The sequence below is a fragment of the Myotis davidii genome, unplaced genomic scaffold, assembly GCF_000327345.1.
Source record: "Myotis davidii unplaced genomic scaffold, ASM32734v1 scaffold855, whole genome shotgun sequence".
Classification (NCBI taxonomy): Eukaryota; Metazoa; Chordata; class Mammalia; order Chiroptera; family Vespertilionidae; genus Myotis; species Myotis davidii.
Window position 1 is genome coordinate 556,845 of NW_006286978.1, and position 16,318 is coordinate 573,162.

General features: G+C 54.6%; 2 protein-coding genes across 2 annotated transcripts in view; one reads left to right on the forward strand and one right to left on the reverse strand.

Moving 5' to 3' along the window:
* CCDC22 (coiled-coil domain containing 22) overlaps positions 1-4,541 on the forward strand; it is a 14,504-nt gene extending 9,963 nt beyond the window's left edge. The window contains exons 7-17 of the mRNA XM_006758894.2: positions 656-850; positions 1,414-1,476; positions 1,562-1,681; positions 2,244-2,363; positions 2,463-2,579; positions 2,684-2,785; positions 2,868-2,975; positions 3,239-3,334; positions 3,539-3,598; positions 3,679-3,753; positions 4,169-4,541. Coding sequence (XP_006758957.1) covers positions 656-850; positions 1,414-1,476; positions 1,562-1,681; positions 2,244-2,363; positions 2,463-2,579; positions 2,684-2,785; positions 2,868-2,975; positions 3,239-3,334; positions 3,539-3,598; positions 3,679-3,753; positions 4,169-4,282 — 1,170 coding nt within the window. The 3' untranslated portion in view covers positions 4,283-4,541. The remainder of the gene's footprint in view (positions 1-655; positions 851-1,413; positions 1,477-1,561; positions 1,682-2,243; positions 2,364-2,462; positions 2,580-2,683; positions 2,786-2,867; positions 2,976-3,238; positions 3,335-3,538; positions 3,599-3,678; positions 3,754-4,168) is intronic.
* A 92-nt stretch (positions 4,542-4,633) lies between these two features.
* FOXP3 (forkhead box P3) overlaps positions 4,634-16,318 on the reverse strand; it is a 14,035-nt gene continuing 2,350 nt past the window's right edge. Inside the window, exons 2-12 of the mRNA XM_015560761.1 lie at positions 11,967-12,198; positions 11,340-11,444; positions 11,113-11,251; positions 10,642-10,729; positions 10,463-10,567; positions 9,216-9,303; positions 8,933-9,013; positions 7,825-7,975; positions 7,130-7,206; positions 5,692-5,793; positions 4,634-5,497 (exon numbers count right to left, since the gene is read on the reverse strand). Of these exons, the coding sequence (XP_015416247.1) occupies positions 5,348-5,497; positions 5,692-5,793; positions 7,130-7,206; positions 7,825-7,975; positions 8,933-9,013; positions 9,216-9,303; positions 10,463-10,567; positions 10,642-10,729; positions 11,113-11,251; positions 11,340-11,444; positions 11,967-12,176 (1,296 nt within the window). The 5' untranslated portion in view covers positions 12,177-12,198 and the 3' untranslated portion in view covers positions 4,634-5,347. The remainder of the gene's footprint in view (positions 5,498-5,691; positions 5,794-7,129; positions 7,207-7,824; positions 7,976-8,932; positions 9,014-9,215; positions 9,304-10,462; positions 10,568-10,641; positions 10,730-11,112; positions 11,252-11,339; positions 11,445-11,966; positions 12,199-16,318) is intronic.

The following is a 16,318-nucleotide window of genomic DNA, read 5'->3' on the forward strand; positions in this document are numbered from 1 at the left end:
TTGAAAAATAAATGCATCCTTTTTTTTTCAAACCTCACCCAAAGATATTTTTTCATTAATTTTTTTTTTTAGAGAGAGAGTGGAAGAGAGAGGGAAGAGAGAGAAATATTAATGTAAGAGAAACACATCGATTGGTTGCCTCCTACACACGCCCTGACCAGAGCCTGGGCAGGGAAGGAGCCTACAACCAAGGTATGTGCCCTTGACCGACTCATTTGACTCACCCTCTGTTTCTACAGGCTGACACTCTATCCACTGAGCAAAACTGGCTAGGGCAAAACTATCCCTGTTCTTATCTTTCTCTCTCTGCTTCCATCCCCTTCTCTGACCAGCACCTCTGACTCTGTCTCAGCTCTGTCCCCACATATCCTGTCCATGCCAGTCTCTGATTTGGGGCCTGCAGGTTTTTTTCACCACCTTCCCACATTCTCCTCCAGTGAGAAGAGTGAGTAGGTGGAGAGAAGTGTGGCTGTGAGGAAGAGTAGACCTCCCAGACCCGTGGACCAGGAACGCAGGCTGGAAGCCCCTTTAGTGGGAGTGGCTGGAGGGAGTGATTTGTCAGTTGCACCTTGTCAGGTGGCTCCTGGAAGAGGCAGGGCCTTGGGTGAACAGAAGACCTCTACACTGTCCCGTTTGCCCTACGTTCTGTTTTCAGGAGGATACTCGGGCTCAGCGGCAGCGGCTGCAGAAGCACCTGGCTGAACATCTGCGTCAGACCTGGGGCCAGCTGGGGCCATCCCCACAAGCCCGAGACTTGGGAGAGCTGCTGCAGGCCTGGGGTGCTGGGACCAAGACTGGTGCTCCCAAGGGCTCCCGCTTCACACATTCAGAGAAGTTCACCTTCCATCTGGTGGGTGGGCCTGAGTGGACAGTGGGCCTGCGGATGGGGCCAAGACTGGCTTGGATAGTTGCTTTATGTACAAACACCATACCTTATCCACACAGGTTCCTGTGTTCCCACCAGGTGTGGCCTCTCCGAACTACAGGCTAGCACTGAGGAGTCCAGTGGAGAAAGGGTGGAGGGGTGGGAACTATATAAGGATGGAAGTTCATTGTGCAAACTCCAGGCTTCCCCAGGAAGTTTCCTCTGGGAACTCCTTGGATGGTCACCCAGAGGGGCACTCATCCTTCTCATGGGCAGTTGGGGCTTCAGAGATAGGACAGGTGAGCAGGAGCTGTCAGGATCAGGGAGGTTTCTTTGTGAGCAAACACTCTAGTCTGAGTTCGCAGAGAATGCCTTGATCCTCACATGGTCACAGTCTGATAGTCATCAGCTGTTGAGTGGACATGGGTATGACTATCGGTCATCAGCTGTTTAATGGGCCGGGAAGGTGCTCGTGGGGGTTGTTGAGGCTGGGCTGTGAGGGGCAAGGCCTTCCTTGACAGCGAGATGCTCCCTTCTCACTCCCCCAGGAACCTGAGGCCCAGGCAGCCCAGGTGTCAGAGGTGCTGTCTGCCTCCCGGTGGCCTGAACAGGTGAGCAGAGCAATGAGGTGTGTCCTGGCCCATTGCCTGTCTACTGGGCCCGACACCCTGACCCTGACTGGCCTGTTCCTCCCAGGACACGTGGGCAGCTCAAGAGCAGGAGCTGGAAGCCCTTAAGGAGCAGCTAGAGGGAGTGAATCGTAACATTGAAGAGATTGGAGCCAGCATGAAGACGCTGGGAATCGGCCTTGTGCAGGTGCGGGTGGGGCTGCTGTCTGGGGTCCAGTCGCAAGTCTGGGCTAGAGAGCTAGGGTGGGGGAGAGGGGCTTGAGGGGGATGAGAGGTACTCTGTAGAGGTCTGTAGGTATCAGAAGGATTTATAGGGGATGTGTGGTCTCTTGAGGGTTCAGGAGAATCGAGGGGGATGCATGATTCAGGGCTTGGTGGACCTGTAGGGGTGAGAGTGCCTGTGAGCATTCATCAGGCCTTGCGAGTGTCTGAGAATCAGGAGATGTGTGGGCATCTCTGGGCATCTGTGGGGCATAATGGGTCTGTACGGGCAGGAGGTTTTGGGACTTGTCAGGGCTTCTGCGGGTCAGCGTGGAGGTGGAGGAGTCACAGGGGCCTGTGGGTGCCCATTTCTGTGTATAGGTCTCTGTCGCTCTCAGGGGACACGGGATCCGTAGGGGCTGGAGGGGTGTCATTATCTATGGGGGCTCGGACTGGGCCAGGGCTTCCCAGGCTCAGTGTGGGCTGGGAGCCTGTGGTGTGTGTTCGAACTCCCCCACTGACTGGGACTGGGAGTCCTGGGCTACCAGGTGGAGACCGAGTGTCGGCAGACTGAGCTCAGCATGGCCGAGAGGGAGCAGGCCCTGCGCCTGAAGAGCCGGGCGGTGGAGCTGCTGCCAGATGGGGCTGCCAACCTTGCCAAGCTGCAGGTGGGGCTGGGGCTGGGGTTGGGCTGGGGCTGGGCCAGGAGGGTCAGAGGTGGAAGTGCCCAGACTGTGTGATATCTACCCTCCTACCACCATTCCCAGCTCGTGGTAGAGAGTAGTGCCCAGAGGGTCATCCATTTGGCGGGCCAGTGGGAAAAGCACCGGGTCCCGCTCCTTGCTGAGTACCGCCACCTCCGAAAGCTCCAGGATTGCAGAGAGGTAGGTGGTGGGGTCCTGGGCTGTAGGTGGGATAGGTTTGGTATTTTCCTAGGAGGCCATCCCCATGCTCTGCTTACTGCCCTCTACCTGTGGGGTCTTGACAGCTGGAATCTTCTCGACGGCTGGCAGAGATCCAGGAGCTGCACCAGAGTGTTCGGGCAGCTGCTGAGGAGGCTCGCAGGAAGGAAGAGGTCTATAAGCAGCTGGTAAGGCCTGTTCCGGAGCCTTGAGGGGGCTCAGAGTGGGTGGGGGTGGGTCCTGGGGAGTGCCTGCTGTGTCTCTGCCTAGGTGTCCGAGCTGGAGACCCTGCCCAGAGACGTGTCCCGGCTGGCCTATACCCAGCGCATCCTGGAGATTGTGGGCAATATCCGGAAGCAAAAGGAAGAGATCACTAAGGTGCGCTGCCATGGCCATGGAGGGTGGGTCCTATGGGCAGACATGCCCAAAGGGCAAATGTGTGTTGTGTGGCTGCACAGGGATTCCACACCCTCTGATAGGCAGAGCCACACCATGACCCAAAGCAGTCCCACCCAGTACACTACAGTTCCCACTGACACAGTGACACAGGCCCTGTCTGGATGTGAGCTCATGTGCAGGAAAGCCTTTAGCTGGTCAGCTGCCCACCCCAGACATAGGCTCACGGCCCTGGTCTCTGCCAGATCTTGTCTGATACAAAGGAGCTTCAGAAGGAAATCAACTCCCTGTCTGGGAAGCTGGACCGGACGTTTGCGGTGACTGATGAGCTTGTGTTCAAGGTGTGGGGCAGGTGGGGAGTGCTCATGGGCTGCCTTGGGCCTAGGCCCTATGTGAGCCTTGCAGGTACACTGATGCTCAGGCCTGGCTTTGCTCCATGGAGGATGTAGTCATGGGGGTGGGAGAGGGTGGCCTTGTGGGGTCCTGGAGGTGGTGTGTAGGGGGGCAGCCCACTGATACCTTTGAGGTCCTTTCTGTCTGCTCAGGATGCCAAGAAGGATGATGCTGTTCGGAAGGCCTACAAGTATCTAGCTGCCCTGCATGAGGTGAGTGGAGAAGCATGCCTTGGGCTGGCTGGGGAGGGGCCAGGTTGGGGGTGCAAGCCTTGTCTTCCTGCTGTTCTCAGAACTGCAGCCAGCTCATCCAGACCATTGAGGACACAGGCACCATCATGCGTGAGGTTCGAGACCTCGAGGAGCAGGTGAGGCCTGGGGGTGGGAGGGGAAACCAAGGCAGGCCAGGGGACAGCTCAGTTTGTCCCATGACAGGCTATGGAAGCAGACACAGCTATGGCTGGAGTCTCTGCCCTGCCCCTAAGCCATGCACTTGACCTGGAAAAGGTCAGTGGCCTGCTCTGAGCTCCAGCTTCCACCCCAAAGGCTCCCATGCCTGCCTCCCAGGGGCATTGGCAGAGGCTTCAGCTTGAGTATGTATGTGGTGGGTAATCCTACCATGTAGGGATGACACACAAAAAGGCCTGGCAGTGGGACAGAGAAGACTTTGTTAGGGGTGGGAGGAGCCCAGGAAGGGCCCCAAGTGGCTATGATGGAGGGGTGGCAAGCAGGAGCTGGGAAAGAGGGCCTTCTTGCTGAAGGGACATCACTCATGTTGCCTAGATCGAGACGGAGATGGGCAAGAAGACCCTCAGCAACCTGGAGAAGATCCAAGAAGACTATCGGGCCCTTCGCCAGGAGAATGCTGGCCTCCTGGGGCGGGTCCGTGAGACCTGAGGGGCCGCAGGCAGAGATCTCCCTCACCCCAGGCTTCAGCAGGGATTTGGGGTGTTGGAAATGATGGACAGGCGCTTGCCCTAGATGTTCCCTGTGTTTGCTGTCCAGTCCCTCCTGCTGTGGTGACACCTGCCCACCTGCCCCCAACCCTTATTTGGGGTGAACATCCAGACACTGGGAGCTTGGCTGCACTTTATTGGGGACAGTACTGGGGGTTGGGGCCTTCGATCCCAAATAAATGAGGGGCTCTGTCTGCAGTGTAAGCTGAGGCATGGATGGGGGCACAGGGCTCAGGGCGGGGCAGGGCGTGGGTGGCAGGTGAGACCCAGGGCACGTTTTGGCGAGTCAGTGTATGTGACCATGTGTGTCGTGTGGGACTCGAGACCCACTGGGGCGCTGTGTGGGTGTGCGTGGTGTGCAGATGAGTTCTAATGGACTGTGTGACCAAGTATAAGTGGTAGGAGCTGCGTAAGACTGTGTGTGACTGGTATGTGTCTATGTGGCTTTCTAGGACCTGAGACCCTGAAGGCACTAAGGCTGCTTCTGTGTGGGTGTGTAGGCATCCCCCCTGTGATGCACCTAGGGGCCTGGAGGCTGGCTGTGGGAGTGTGCTTCGGGGTATGTGGGTTGACAGGCGTACTCAGGTGTGATTGTGTGACTGTGCAGATTTGAGGTTGTGTGAGTGTACTGAGACAGGCTCTTTGTTTGGGGGTTTGTATGAAGTCCAAGGATTGGACAGGATTGTGACTTTTTCCAGTCCTAGGTTGCCTGTGAGTGCCCAAGGCAGGCTGTGTGTGAGGGCAATTGTGAAGGCTCAGTTTGCCTGGAGAGCCTGTCATGGGGGGCTATGATGGGAGTGCGGGGTTGAGGTCCCTCTGAGCAGCCTTGGTGCAGAGCATATGATCCAGGAGGGGTAGTCAGTTTGGTAATAGGGTCCCTGGCAGGCAAGACAGTACATGCACTTCTTGGTCGCTGTGAGTATGTCCGGGCCTGTCACCCCCACCCCCAGCCACTTTAGCCCCACATGTTGGCCCCTGTCCTTCCTTCCTTTCCTTGGCTTTGCAGTCAGGGGCCAGCTAGGGGGTTGGAACACCTGCTGGGCCTCTGGCTCCTCTTCTTGCGGAATTCAAACTCATCCACGGTCCACACAGCCCCCTTTTCACTCTCCACCCGCACGAAGCACTTGTGCAGGCTCAGGTTGTGGCGGATGGCATTCTGTGGAAGGAGGAGCAGCCAGTCAGGCCAGGGTGGAGGCAGCGGGTGGGCCGTCATCCTCTGATGTCAGCAATCTCTACTAAAAACCAGCCTCCTGCCCCTTCCCATCATGTTTGCAAGCCCAGCCCCAGGCTTGGCCCAGTACTGGTAGCATTTGAGACCATCCTGGCCCTGCCACCTCCAGAGGTACTCACCTTCCAGGTGGCAGGGTGGTTTCTGAAGAAGGCGAACATGCGTGTGAACCAGTGATAGATCTCATTGAGTGTCCGCTGCTTCTCAGGAGCCTCCAGGATGGCCTGGAATTCAGGGGTGTGGGGGTAAGGGCATGTGCTCCCCCAAAGTTGGGCTGAGAGGGGCATCTGACATGGGGTGGAAATGGGGCAGGAGAAGGGAGGGAGGGCAATGGTGTGGAGGTGATGGATCAGAGACAGGGTTAGAAGTGGGGTGAGAATGGGCCGGGATGGGGTTAGGTAAAGGATCAGGGCTGAGTTTAGAGCAGAGTTCAGCTCAGGGTTAGGGCTGGAATTAGGTTAAAGGTCTGGGATGGGGTTGGAGTGGGGGTTCTCTATAGGGGTGAGGTTTCAAGGTTTGGGAAGAGTAAGGGCTAGGGGTAGGGTCAAGTTAAGGGCTTGGAAGATGTAAAGGGCCAGGCAGAGTTAAAGGTCAGGGAAGGGGTTGGTTAGACTCAGGCTGGGGATGGACTATGACTATTCATGGGGCATATTACAGGATGCCAGGTGGCATTAGGTTAGGAGTCAGAGATGGGCCTAGTTACCTGGTTACCTATTTTATGGGTCAGGGATGTGGTTAGGCTCAGGATCAAGAATGAGGTTAGTTGTGGTGAAGTTCACCCGGAGAGGAAGCTTTGCAAGCAGATGTGCTTGTCCAACGATGTGTATCGTTGTTCAGGGACAGGGCTGGAGTTAGGTGTGGAGTGAGGCTAAGGGTCAGGGTATTTGATCTTTTTGGATGTAGGAATGGGATTAAGTTAAGGGGCAGTTATTACAGTTGCAATGATGTCCAGTGTCAGGATGGGGCCAGGTAGGAGACTGTGTGGCATTGTGTGGGGGTTAGGTTAAGGTTCAGGTTTGTCGTTAGGTATGAGCCTAAGTTGAAAGTCTGAGTGGGCTCTAGTGAAGGTTCTGGGAAGGCATTAGGGAGATTCAGATGAAGGGGTTTGGATGGGGTGAAGTTAAAGGTCAGATAGGTGTTAAAAGGAAGAGGTTAGGGATGGGGTCTAGCTGGGGGATGTGTTGACATACTGGGGCACATCAGGGATGGGAAGGAATTAGGGTAATACCTAGAAGGGGTTTAGGGCAAGGGGCAGAGATCTGATTAGCGTTCGGGTGATTTTACAGCTTTGGAAGGCGGATAGGTATGGGGTTGAGGTGGACATCAGGAACGGAGTGGGTTTAAGGCCAGCATTTGGCCTGCTTTGGCATGGGTGATGGTTTAGGTTTGGGGGTGGGGGCAGGTCTGAGGTGAAGCTGGCACGGGGAATCACATCCGAGGTGTAGTTTTTTTTTTCATGCAGGAGCCTTCCCTGGGGGTGCTCAGAGGGAGGCTGGAGTTTGGGAGGCAGGTCCCCACCCCATCTTTCTCTTCCTTCTTGGCCTGCACTGCCCTGCTTACCCAGCGGATGAGAGTGGCATAGGTGAACGGGGGCCGCATGTTATGGAACTTGAAGTAGTCCATGTTGTGGAAGAACTCTGTCCAAGGGGGGAGAGGAGTCAGGCCCCACCTAAACCTCCTCACTCCCTCTCCTACCCTCTGCTCTTCCCATGATCAGTTACTGTTTGCTGAGCACTGGATGTAACTTGTGTCACTTACTCTGTACCACTCCCACCAAAATGGGGTATAACCTCTCAGAGGTTTAAAAGAAGGGAAGTAACTTACACACCAAAAAGACGTAACTGGTAAGTGGTAGAACCAGGATGACACTCAAGAGCCCTGATCCCTGGTAAACCCACAGCCCAGGCGTTTTGGATAGTAGAGGATTGGTGAACTTGGACAAATCACCCCATTTTCCCTTGAAGGGGAGAGGGAGAGTCCCTGGAAATTACATAGGTGGTTCCCTCCCTTCTCTATGATGACCAAATGGAATAGCTGAAGCCCCAATGCCCAGGGGAGATAGGGCTAGACATCTGAGATCCTAATGGGAGCCTACAGGCCACGGACACCCGGAGAGGAAGCTTTGCAAGCAGATGTGCTTGTCCAAAGGCCAGGTGGTGGTGGTGGGGAAGAGCAGTATGGAGCCCCACTCCATTGCATGTCAGTCTGGGGGTCAGGGTTTCAGGGACACCATGCAGGGCACAGACTATTCTTACCTGGGATTGTACTATGTCCATGGCTGCCCCAGAGGTGCCTCCGCACAGCAAACAGGCCATTGGGGCCCTCCTGGGGGCCAGGCCAGGCCGGAAGGGTGGTGCCCGGGGTGCCAGCAGCTACAATGCAGCAGGAGCCCTTGTCAGATGACACCTGGGTGTGATGAGGGAGAGGCTGTTGACCTGGAGGCTGAAACTTTCCACTTGAATTTTAAATAAGTGAGTGTTTTTAAAACTAAGGGCGCCATGCCCAGGCCAGTGTGGCTCAGTTGGGTGAGTGTTGTCCCAAAAGGTCACCAGTTCAATTCCTGGTCAGGGCACATGTCCAGGTTTCTCTCTCATGTCTCTCTCTCCCTCTCTCTGATCAATTAAAAACACACACAGAACAAAACACTTAAAAGCCAGGGTGCTCTCTTCTCAACTCCAGTCTGATATGTATTTCCACAAAGCAGCATGAGCTGTGTTTATCAGACTGTGGTGTGGGCACTAGTGTGTGTGTAGCTCACCAATGCTGGGGGTCTTGAGCTGGGGTTGAATTGGGCTCCTCTATTACCCAAGTCACTTATGTCTGCCTGGCCTCAATTTCCCTCATCTGGGGGTTAGGGATGATAGCAGTGCCTACATTACAGTGGCATCATGAGGACTGAGTAAGTTCACACCAGCAAAGGGATCAGAAGTGATGCCTGTGACCCGTCACCCAGGGCCCACCTCATGGGCATGTGACCTGTACAGCCAGCCATACAGGGCCCTCCCTTTGTTTAATGCTCTGTGGCTGCCACCTTGAAATCCGAGGCCTGCATTTTAATTTTTTCCCTGGGCCCTGCAAGTTATACAGCCAGTCCTGCCAGTGACACACAGTCTGCATTCATTAAGTGTCTAGCTACTTGATGTGGCTTTGAAAACAAGTTTATGATATTTGAAGAGCTTAGGGTCAGAGGGGTTGTAAGTGGAGGGGTACAGATTCTCAGATCTGGGCATGTTTGGAGCTGGGAACAGGGGCCCACAGATCCCAGGGCCTGGGTGTAAGGATAGGTCCCGTGCACACTGCAGGGCCCTTCCCTGTCCCCTTCCACCAGCAGTCTGTGCTGCCATGAGGCCTGGGGTGACTTACCACAGATGGAGGCGTGGTCAGGGCCATCTTCCCAGCCAGGTGGGCCTGCATAGCACCCAGCTTCTCCTTCTCCAGCACCAGCTGTGAGGACAGGCACACAGTGAAACCTCAACCTGCCCTCTTTCCACCATGTTTTTGCTCAGGCTATGTTCTTCTCTGGGAGTGCCCTTCCCCCTTCCTTCCTTTATGTTAGTCTCCATCCTGGGTGAACTCAGCTTCTGGCACAGGGTGGACATAAGGTTTGCCCACCATCCCCCCACCGTCACCCCCAGCCCCACGTCACCTGCTGCTCCAGAGATTGCACCACCTCCCTCTGGAGGAGACACTGTGCCCTGCCCTTCTCATCCAGGAGATGGTCTGCCTGGCAGTGCCTGGGGAGGGGGAAGAGTCCATGCAGGTGACCATGGCAGACCTGGCCTCGTGGCTCAATGTTCTCAATGGGGAGGGCTCAGCCTCTAACCCCTCTACCTCAGTCTCCCTCTCACACCATTCCTTCAACACATGCTACTTGGTATCTCCTTTGTGCCAGGCCTGAGCTGGTTACTTGAGCCTGGCCAGGGTGTTGGAGATGACTTAGAAGGAGGTAAGCTGGAAGCAGCCAGGTAGGTGAGAGCAGGAAAGGCATTCAGATGGAGGGAAGGCCTGGTGGTGAAGAGGGTAGGATACATTGAGTTGCCAGTGATAGTTGGGTAGGGTTGGAGAAAGTGTGTGACTGTGTGTGTGTGTGTGTGTAGTATCTGGGGGTATCTTGTATCTGGTTGTGATGAGGCTAAGAAGAGGCAGCAAAAGCCATTTTGAGGAGCTGGGACTTTGGGGATCAATAAAATCAGCCTGGTGTGTTGGCATGACAGGTAGAAGGGCAAAGCAGGTAGGAGTGTGGATTCTGAAGCCTGGCTGCCTGGGTTCAAATCCCAGTTCTGTCACTCAGGAACTTGGTAATCTTGATCAACACACTGAACCTCTTTGGCCTGTTTCTTAGTCTGTAATATAATAGTACAGGTAAATAATAGTATACATTATTATGTCCCATATACAGATGAGAAAACCAAGGCCCAGGGAAGCTAAGCAACTTGCCCAAGATCTTAGAGCCAGTGATGGACAGAGCCTGGATTTGAATTCTCAGTCTCAGCTTTTGCCTCTTTTTTTTTTTAATATCCACCGAGGCAAACCAGTCAGGGCCCGAGGATATATTTTCCATAGACTTTTAGAGAGAGTGGAAGGGAGGGAGTTTGTGTGTGAGAGAGAGACATCGATGTGAAAGACACATGGATATCCTGCACATGCAGGAGATTGTAGGTATGTACTGGTACTGGGATTGTAGGTACATACCCTTGACCAGGAATTGAACCCACAACCCTTTGGTGTGCAGGCCGATGTTCCAACCACTTAGCACAGCAGCCAGGGCTCAGCTTTTGCCTCTTTTATCAAATTACTACCTACCGGGGTGAGGCCTGAGCTGAGACCTGCACCCAAGACCTCCTCCCACAAACTGGGGACCGCTCTGGACTGGAATAGGCCTGGGCCACTCACTTGAGGAAGTCCTCCGGCTCCTCAAAGACCTTCTCACATCCGGGCCACTTGCAGACACCATTTGCCAGCAGTGAGTAGGAGCCTTGGGGCACGGTCGAAAGGGTGCTGGGGGGACAGAAGGTGTCAGGGGAGGGAATAGTCCTCCCAGGCAAGGGCCCTTCCCAGCTTTTCCCACTGACCTGTCTTTCTTGGGTGCACCAGGGCTTGGGAAGGTGCAGAGCAATGTTGGTTCCCTGGACACCCACTCCAGGCTGGCCATGTTGATCCCTGTAGGTAGGGACAGGGCACCTTTGGAGACAGAGACTATGGACTGGGCTCTGGAGCTTGGCCCACAAGGCCTCTCCTTTTGAGCTTCCTACCCTCCTGAGCCTCTGGTGTCCCTAACGCCCAAGGTTTTTGGTGGAACAGCTCAAAGACTGCCATTCACAAGTGCTGACATTTTGATGAACTCTGCAAAGATCTGGTTCCGTGATTTTGATGTTCTGTACTCTTCAGGTTCTGAGCCTGACATTTTTCGGAGGTTGGAGTTTCCGAGATGATAAAAGCTGACACCTAACACTTGAGGGCCACAATTCAGCAGCCTACACTGCTCATAGTCAAGGACTTGGGGGGGCTCTGGGATTCTATGGGGCTGTGGGGTGTGGTATTACCAGGTGGCAGGCCAGGCCGGGCCTTGAGAGAGAAGACCCCAGTGGCAGCAGTGGGTGGCGGGAGGCTGATCATAGCTGGTCTTTCCAGTGGGTGCACCTGCAGCATGGGGGTCCGGGCATGGGCATCCACTGTTGAGAGCTGGGGGCACATATGGACTATGGTTCCACCTGGCCTCCTCCCAATTCCCCCACCTACTCCCTCCTCCCTGCCCAGTCACGGGCCATACCTGGTGCATGAAGTGTGGCCTGTCTTGGAGGAGTGCCTGCAAGTGGGGCGAAGGACCCAGCCGTGTTCCAGAAGGTGCCACCATGACTAGGGGCACTGTGGGCAGCTGGGGGGAGAAAGCAGGCAGGAGAGATGCTGTCCTCATCCTCACTGTTCTAAATGTTGAATTCATATGCTCCTCACCACAACCTCACGTGGTAGGTGCTAGGACCATCCCCTTTATACATATGTAAAAACTCAACCTCAGGGAGATTGAGTGACTTTCACAAGATCAACCAACTAATAAGTGGCAGAACTGGCCTCAACTCTGTCATCTCACGTCCTAGGGCCCCATCCTCTTTTCTGTCACATGGGGATGGGGACACATGGCCATACCTGTGGGACCATGATAAAGTCTTCTTTCCTGAGAGGGATTGGGAGCTTGGGGAGAGCCTCGGATCTCTGAGACCTGCTAAGTGGGGACTTTCTTAGCCCCGTGACATCTGCATAAGTCACAGACTTGCCTGGGACCCAGAAAACCACTTCCTGTTCCCCAGCCGGGCCCCCCGCCCGGTGCCACAGTAAAGGTCGGCACCTATAGGCCCAGGTACTCCACCCTGCTTGCTCCATCCTGGGCCCCGGGCCTCACCTGCAGCTGTGATGGTGGCATGGGGTTCAAGGAGGAGGAGGAGGCATGGGCCCCACCTCGGAGGTCCCGGCCCTGGAAGGTTGCCCCCGGGCCCTTGGCCCCCAGCAGGTCTGAGGCCTTGGGTGCAGCCCTCCAGCTGGACGAGACTCCTGGGGATGGGCTGAGCACCAAGGAAGGGGCCAAGGGCTTGGCAGGCCTGGGGTTGGGCATTGGGTCCTTGTCCAAGGTCAGGCTGTAGAGACATAGGGGAAGGAGTTATACATGTGTTGGCGGTGTGCAAAATACTCAACCACCTGAACCATGTGGACACCCCCTCTAGTCAGAGCAGTCATTGGCTGGGACATGTCCCAAAGTATCCCACAATTAGACCCCAGCTCTAATCATGGGTGTATGCAAATATACACACACATTGGTGTCAGGAACATGGGAGTGTGTGTGTGTGTGTGTGTGTGTGTGTGTCCACACACATGTCCCATGTGCAGACTTGCACCATTCAGCATGTGGCTTGCCTACACATACTGGCACAGCCCTGGTGGGGATGTGTTCTCCAGAGGGCAGCTGGGGGTTCATGGTGGTTTGTGGGGCCTTAGCCAGAGTTGTTTCATGCATGTGAGTGTGTGTGTGTGTGTGTGTGTGTGTGTGTCCACACACATGTCCCATGTGCAGACTTGCACCATTCAGCATGTGGCTTGCCTACACATACTGGCACAGCCCTGGTGGGGATGTGTTCTCCAGAGGGCAGCTGGGGGTTCATGGTGGTTTGTGGGGCCTTAGCCAGAGTAGGTCTCAGCTCCTTCCCCCACCACTTGAGGCCTTGAATTGAGGCCTCAGCCCTCCAGTCCTCCCTGAACCTGGCATCGGTCACACAACTTTTGCTGATCCCACTGGGGCTGGTCTCTGATTTTCTTCTGGGAACATAATTTTACCCCAGTGACTTGGGCATATCTGGGAGTGGCAGGGGACGTGGACTCAAAAGATCCTGCTGGTTGCTGTGAAGGGACAGACTCTAAGAAGGTGAGGGCAGAAATAGAGGACTAGTGAGGAAGCTACTGCAACAGTCCCAGTAAGTGACGATGGTAGCACAGACCAGGATGGTGACAGTGGAGATGGTGAGAAGTGGGTGGATTCTGAGCATGTTTGGAAGGTGGAGTCAGAAAACTTTCTGGTAGCTTGGATCAGGGGCTGAGAGAGAGAGAGTCAAAGTGACAGAGCAGATGTAGGGACAGAGCTGATGTGACCTGGGATGAGGGAGATGGGGGAAACAAAGTAGGGGGGGTGATGATCCAGGTGTGGATGAACATGAAGAGTCTGGCATTAGACATACTAGTGGAAATGCTGAATGGACGGCTGAGTACAGGAGTCTGGTCATCTCAGGGCTCTACCCTGCACAGAACTGACATGGCAGGTGCCAGACGAGGAGAGACAGGCTCTCTTGAGCCGGGGCCTGTGGGAGCTCCTCAATTCAGTCCCTATCAGAATCTACCCCGAGCCTGCCCCAAAGCCTTTGTGCTCATGCCGTTTGGCTTGCCGGAAATGCCCACTCTTCCTCCTCTACCCCTGTCCAAGGCCACTCCAGAAAGCCCTTCATAGTGGCTCTAGAACCCTATACTTCCCAACAGGCAGGGCTTTGGTTTCCCAGAATCCTGTAATCCCAGTCCTAGAGGAAGTCAGAGCTAGAAGGGACTGCCCAGTCCAACATCCATGTTACTGAACAGGACACCCAGGTGCAGCATTCCACAGTTCCATGGTGACGTGGGAGCTCCACTGCTTTCTCCAGAAAGGTTGTGTGTGTGTGTGTCCACATTTCACAGGCCCGCTGCTGTGGGGCTGTGTGTCTCCCGCATCACCCAACAGTACAGGGTGGGGCAAACAGCTGCCGAGAACAGCTTGCACCTTCCTTTCTTTGCTGTCAGCCATGGGGGTTGTCAGAGCTGTGCTGCTGAGGGAGGTGGGGTGAAAATTCAGATCCTCAACTCTTAGTCTCCCCTCGGGGTTAGAACATTACTGTGTGAGAAACAGGAGCCTGGGCCTCTGAAGGCTCAGGATAAGAGCCTGAGAGAACATCAGTGACAACGAGGAGGTACGTGAAGGAATGAGCGGAAGAATGAAGGTGGAAATCAGGGTGATGCTTCTACAAGCCAAGGAATGCCAAAAATTACCAGGAAACCATGAGAAGCTAGGAGGGAGGCCTGGACACTTTCTCCCTCACTGCTGTAGAAGGAGCCAATTTTGCCATCACCTTGATCTAGGACTTCAGGCCTCCAGTACCAAGACAATACATTTCTGTTAAGTCACCCTGTTTGTGGTACTTTGTTACAGAAGTGGAGAAAACTAGTGAGTGGATGTTTTCCATTACCCTGGTGTGGTCCACACAGCTTCCTGCGGTCACTTCTGAAGCTGCCTGGACAGTTGGCCAGAGCTTATAAGAAATCTCCTCCCCAAACACATGTGGAATGGCCTGACTCAGGAAAGCAGAGATACATTCTGAGAAAGGGGACATGGGTATGGTCTGTCTGGTAGTGGGGTATGGGAGGGCTGGGCTGGGCAGCCAGCTTCCTGCACTGTCTGGTGGGGCATCTCTTTCTGACTATTTCTCAGAAGACACATGGAGGATGTTTCTGGGACATAGATTGTGTTTTCATATCGGGGTCTGCATCTGGGCCCTGTTGTCAGAGCCTCCAACTTCCCCAGATTTTTCCGCCATTGACGTCACAGCGGCCGGATGCGCTGGGCTTCATCGGCACGGAGGAGGAAGACAAAGGGGCAGACACCCAACCCCACAGGTTTCGTTCCGAGAATTGGCTGGCCCATCCTTCAGCTGGTGTGGCCCAGGTGGGGTGATGAGGGTGCTGGCGGATGTGGTGAGTGACGTCCATCTGGCCACCATGACAAGCCCCAGGCCCTGTAGACCTGGCCCTTCTCAGGCAAGAATAGGCCCAAGATTTGAGGCTTGAGGAGTGCCATGCAGATCCTACAGATACTGGGACCCTCAGGGTCTTCAAATGGTATTACACCAGAACCCCAGAGTCATGGGACATCATTGCTTAGATTGAAAGGATCCCAGAATCTCAAACACACAGACTCTATGGGGTCCATGGGTCCAACTTCTTAGTATGTGAACCAATGTTCCTGGTATCCAAACATACTGAAACTCCCAAAAGGACAGAAAGCTCACTACTTCATTGGGTCTTTCACCTACCAGGCCTGGAATTGCAATAACAACCCCCCCTCCCCCAGTCTCCATCCCAAGTTCTGTGAAGGCAGGAGAGTCAAGATTACCCCCTCTCCTTTCTCCAGCCTGGAGCCAGGCTCTGCTACTAACTAGCTACAATTCTCCTCAGGCTCCTATGTAAATTGGGACAATAACAATCCCCATCTTCCATGAAAAGCTTGGCAAAATGTCAGTGATCGATGAATGGACACTGCAGGACCTCAAACTCCCTGTCCATTCTGGGACAATGTTCCAGACTCACAGTCACTCTGCTGGAGATGGGGAAGGAAGACAGGGGAGGTTGAGGCTGGTGCACCTTTGGTGAGGGCCTTGTCGCAGGAAGCAGGAAAAGCCCTGGCCTTTGCTAGTAGAGATCCCACCACCAGGCTCTCTGGAAAGGTGCTGGGAACCGGTGCCAACTCTGGGGACATGGCTGAGCTCTGTCCATAGTCAGACCCACTGACTGATGTCCTCCTAGTAACACCACCCTCTGCCCACGAGGCCTCCTTTCCCATGAGGCCCCGGGACCCACCCAGCTAGCTCTTGGGAGGCTAAGCCCCACACTGTGACCATGGATCCTCCTGCCTTAGTGAGGGTCCCACCTGTGAGAAGACAGAACGAGTAATGGCAGCAGATGGGGGACAACCCATGTCCCCTTGCCCCCTCATGGGTGCTGAGAGGTAAACTGAGGCTCAGAGTAGGGGAGAGAGACAGAGCAACGCTTCCACTGAGAGTCTTAAGAGCTGAGATAGGGTCTCAAATCTGCCAATGTTTTTCTGTGAGGACTTGGGAGAGGCCCTCTCACCCATTTCTGGGCTTCAATTTGCTCCTCTTATACACTGGGAAGGGGAGAGGTGTGGAATAGGTGAGGGCCAGGGCCCTTCCACTCTGTGTCAGGGTGAGTTGTTAGGTGTAGAGCTTCAAGTTGACAACTCCTCTATCCAGGGGACTGAGAGACAGGGATATATAGAGACTCATAGAGACAAAGAGAGATACAAACAAAGAGACAGACATAGGGGAAGAGAGAGACACAGAACAAGAGATATGAAGAGAGATGGAGAGACCTGAGGTGGGACAGAGATAGAGTGAGAGACAAAGAACAATAGAGACAGTGAGAGATTCTGAGAGGAGAAACATATAT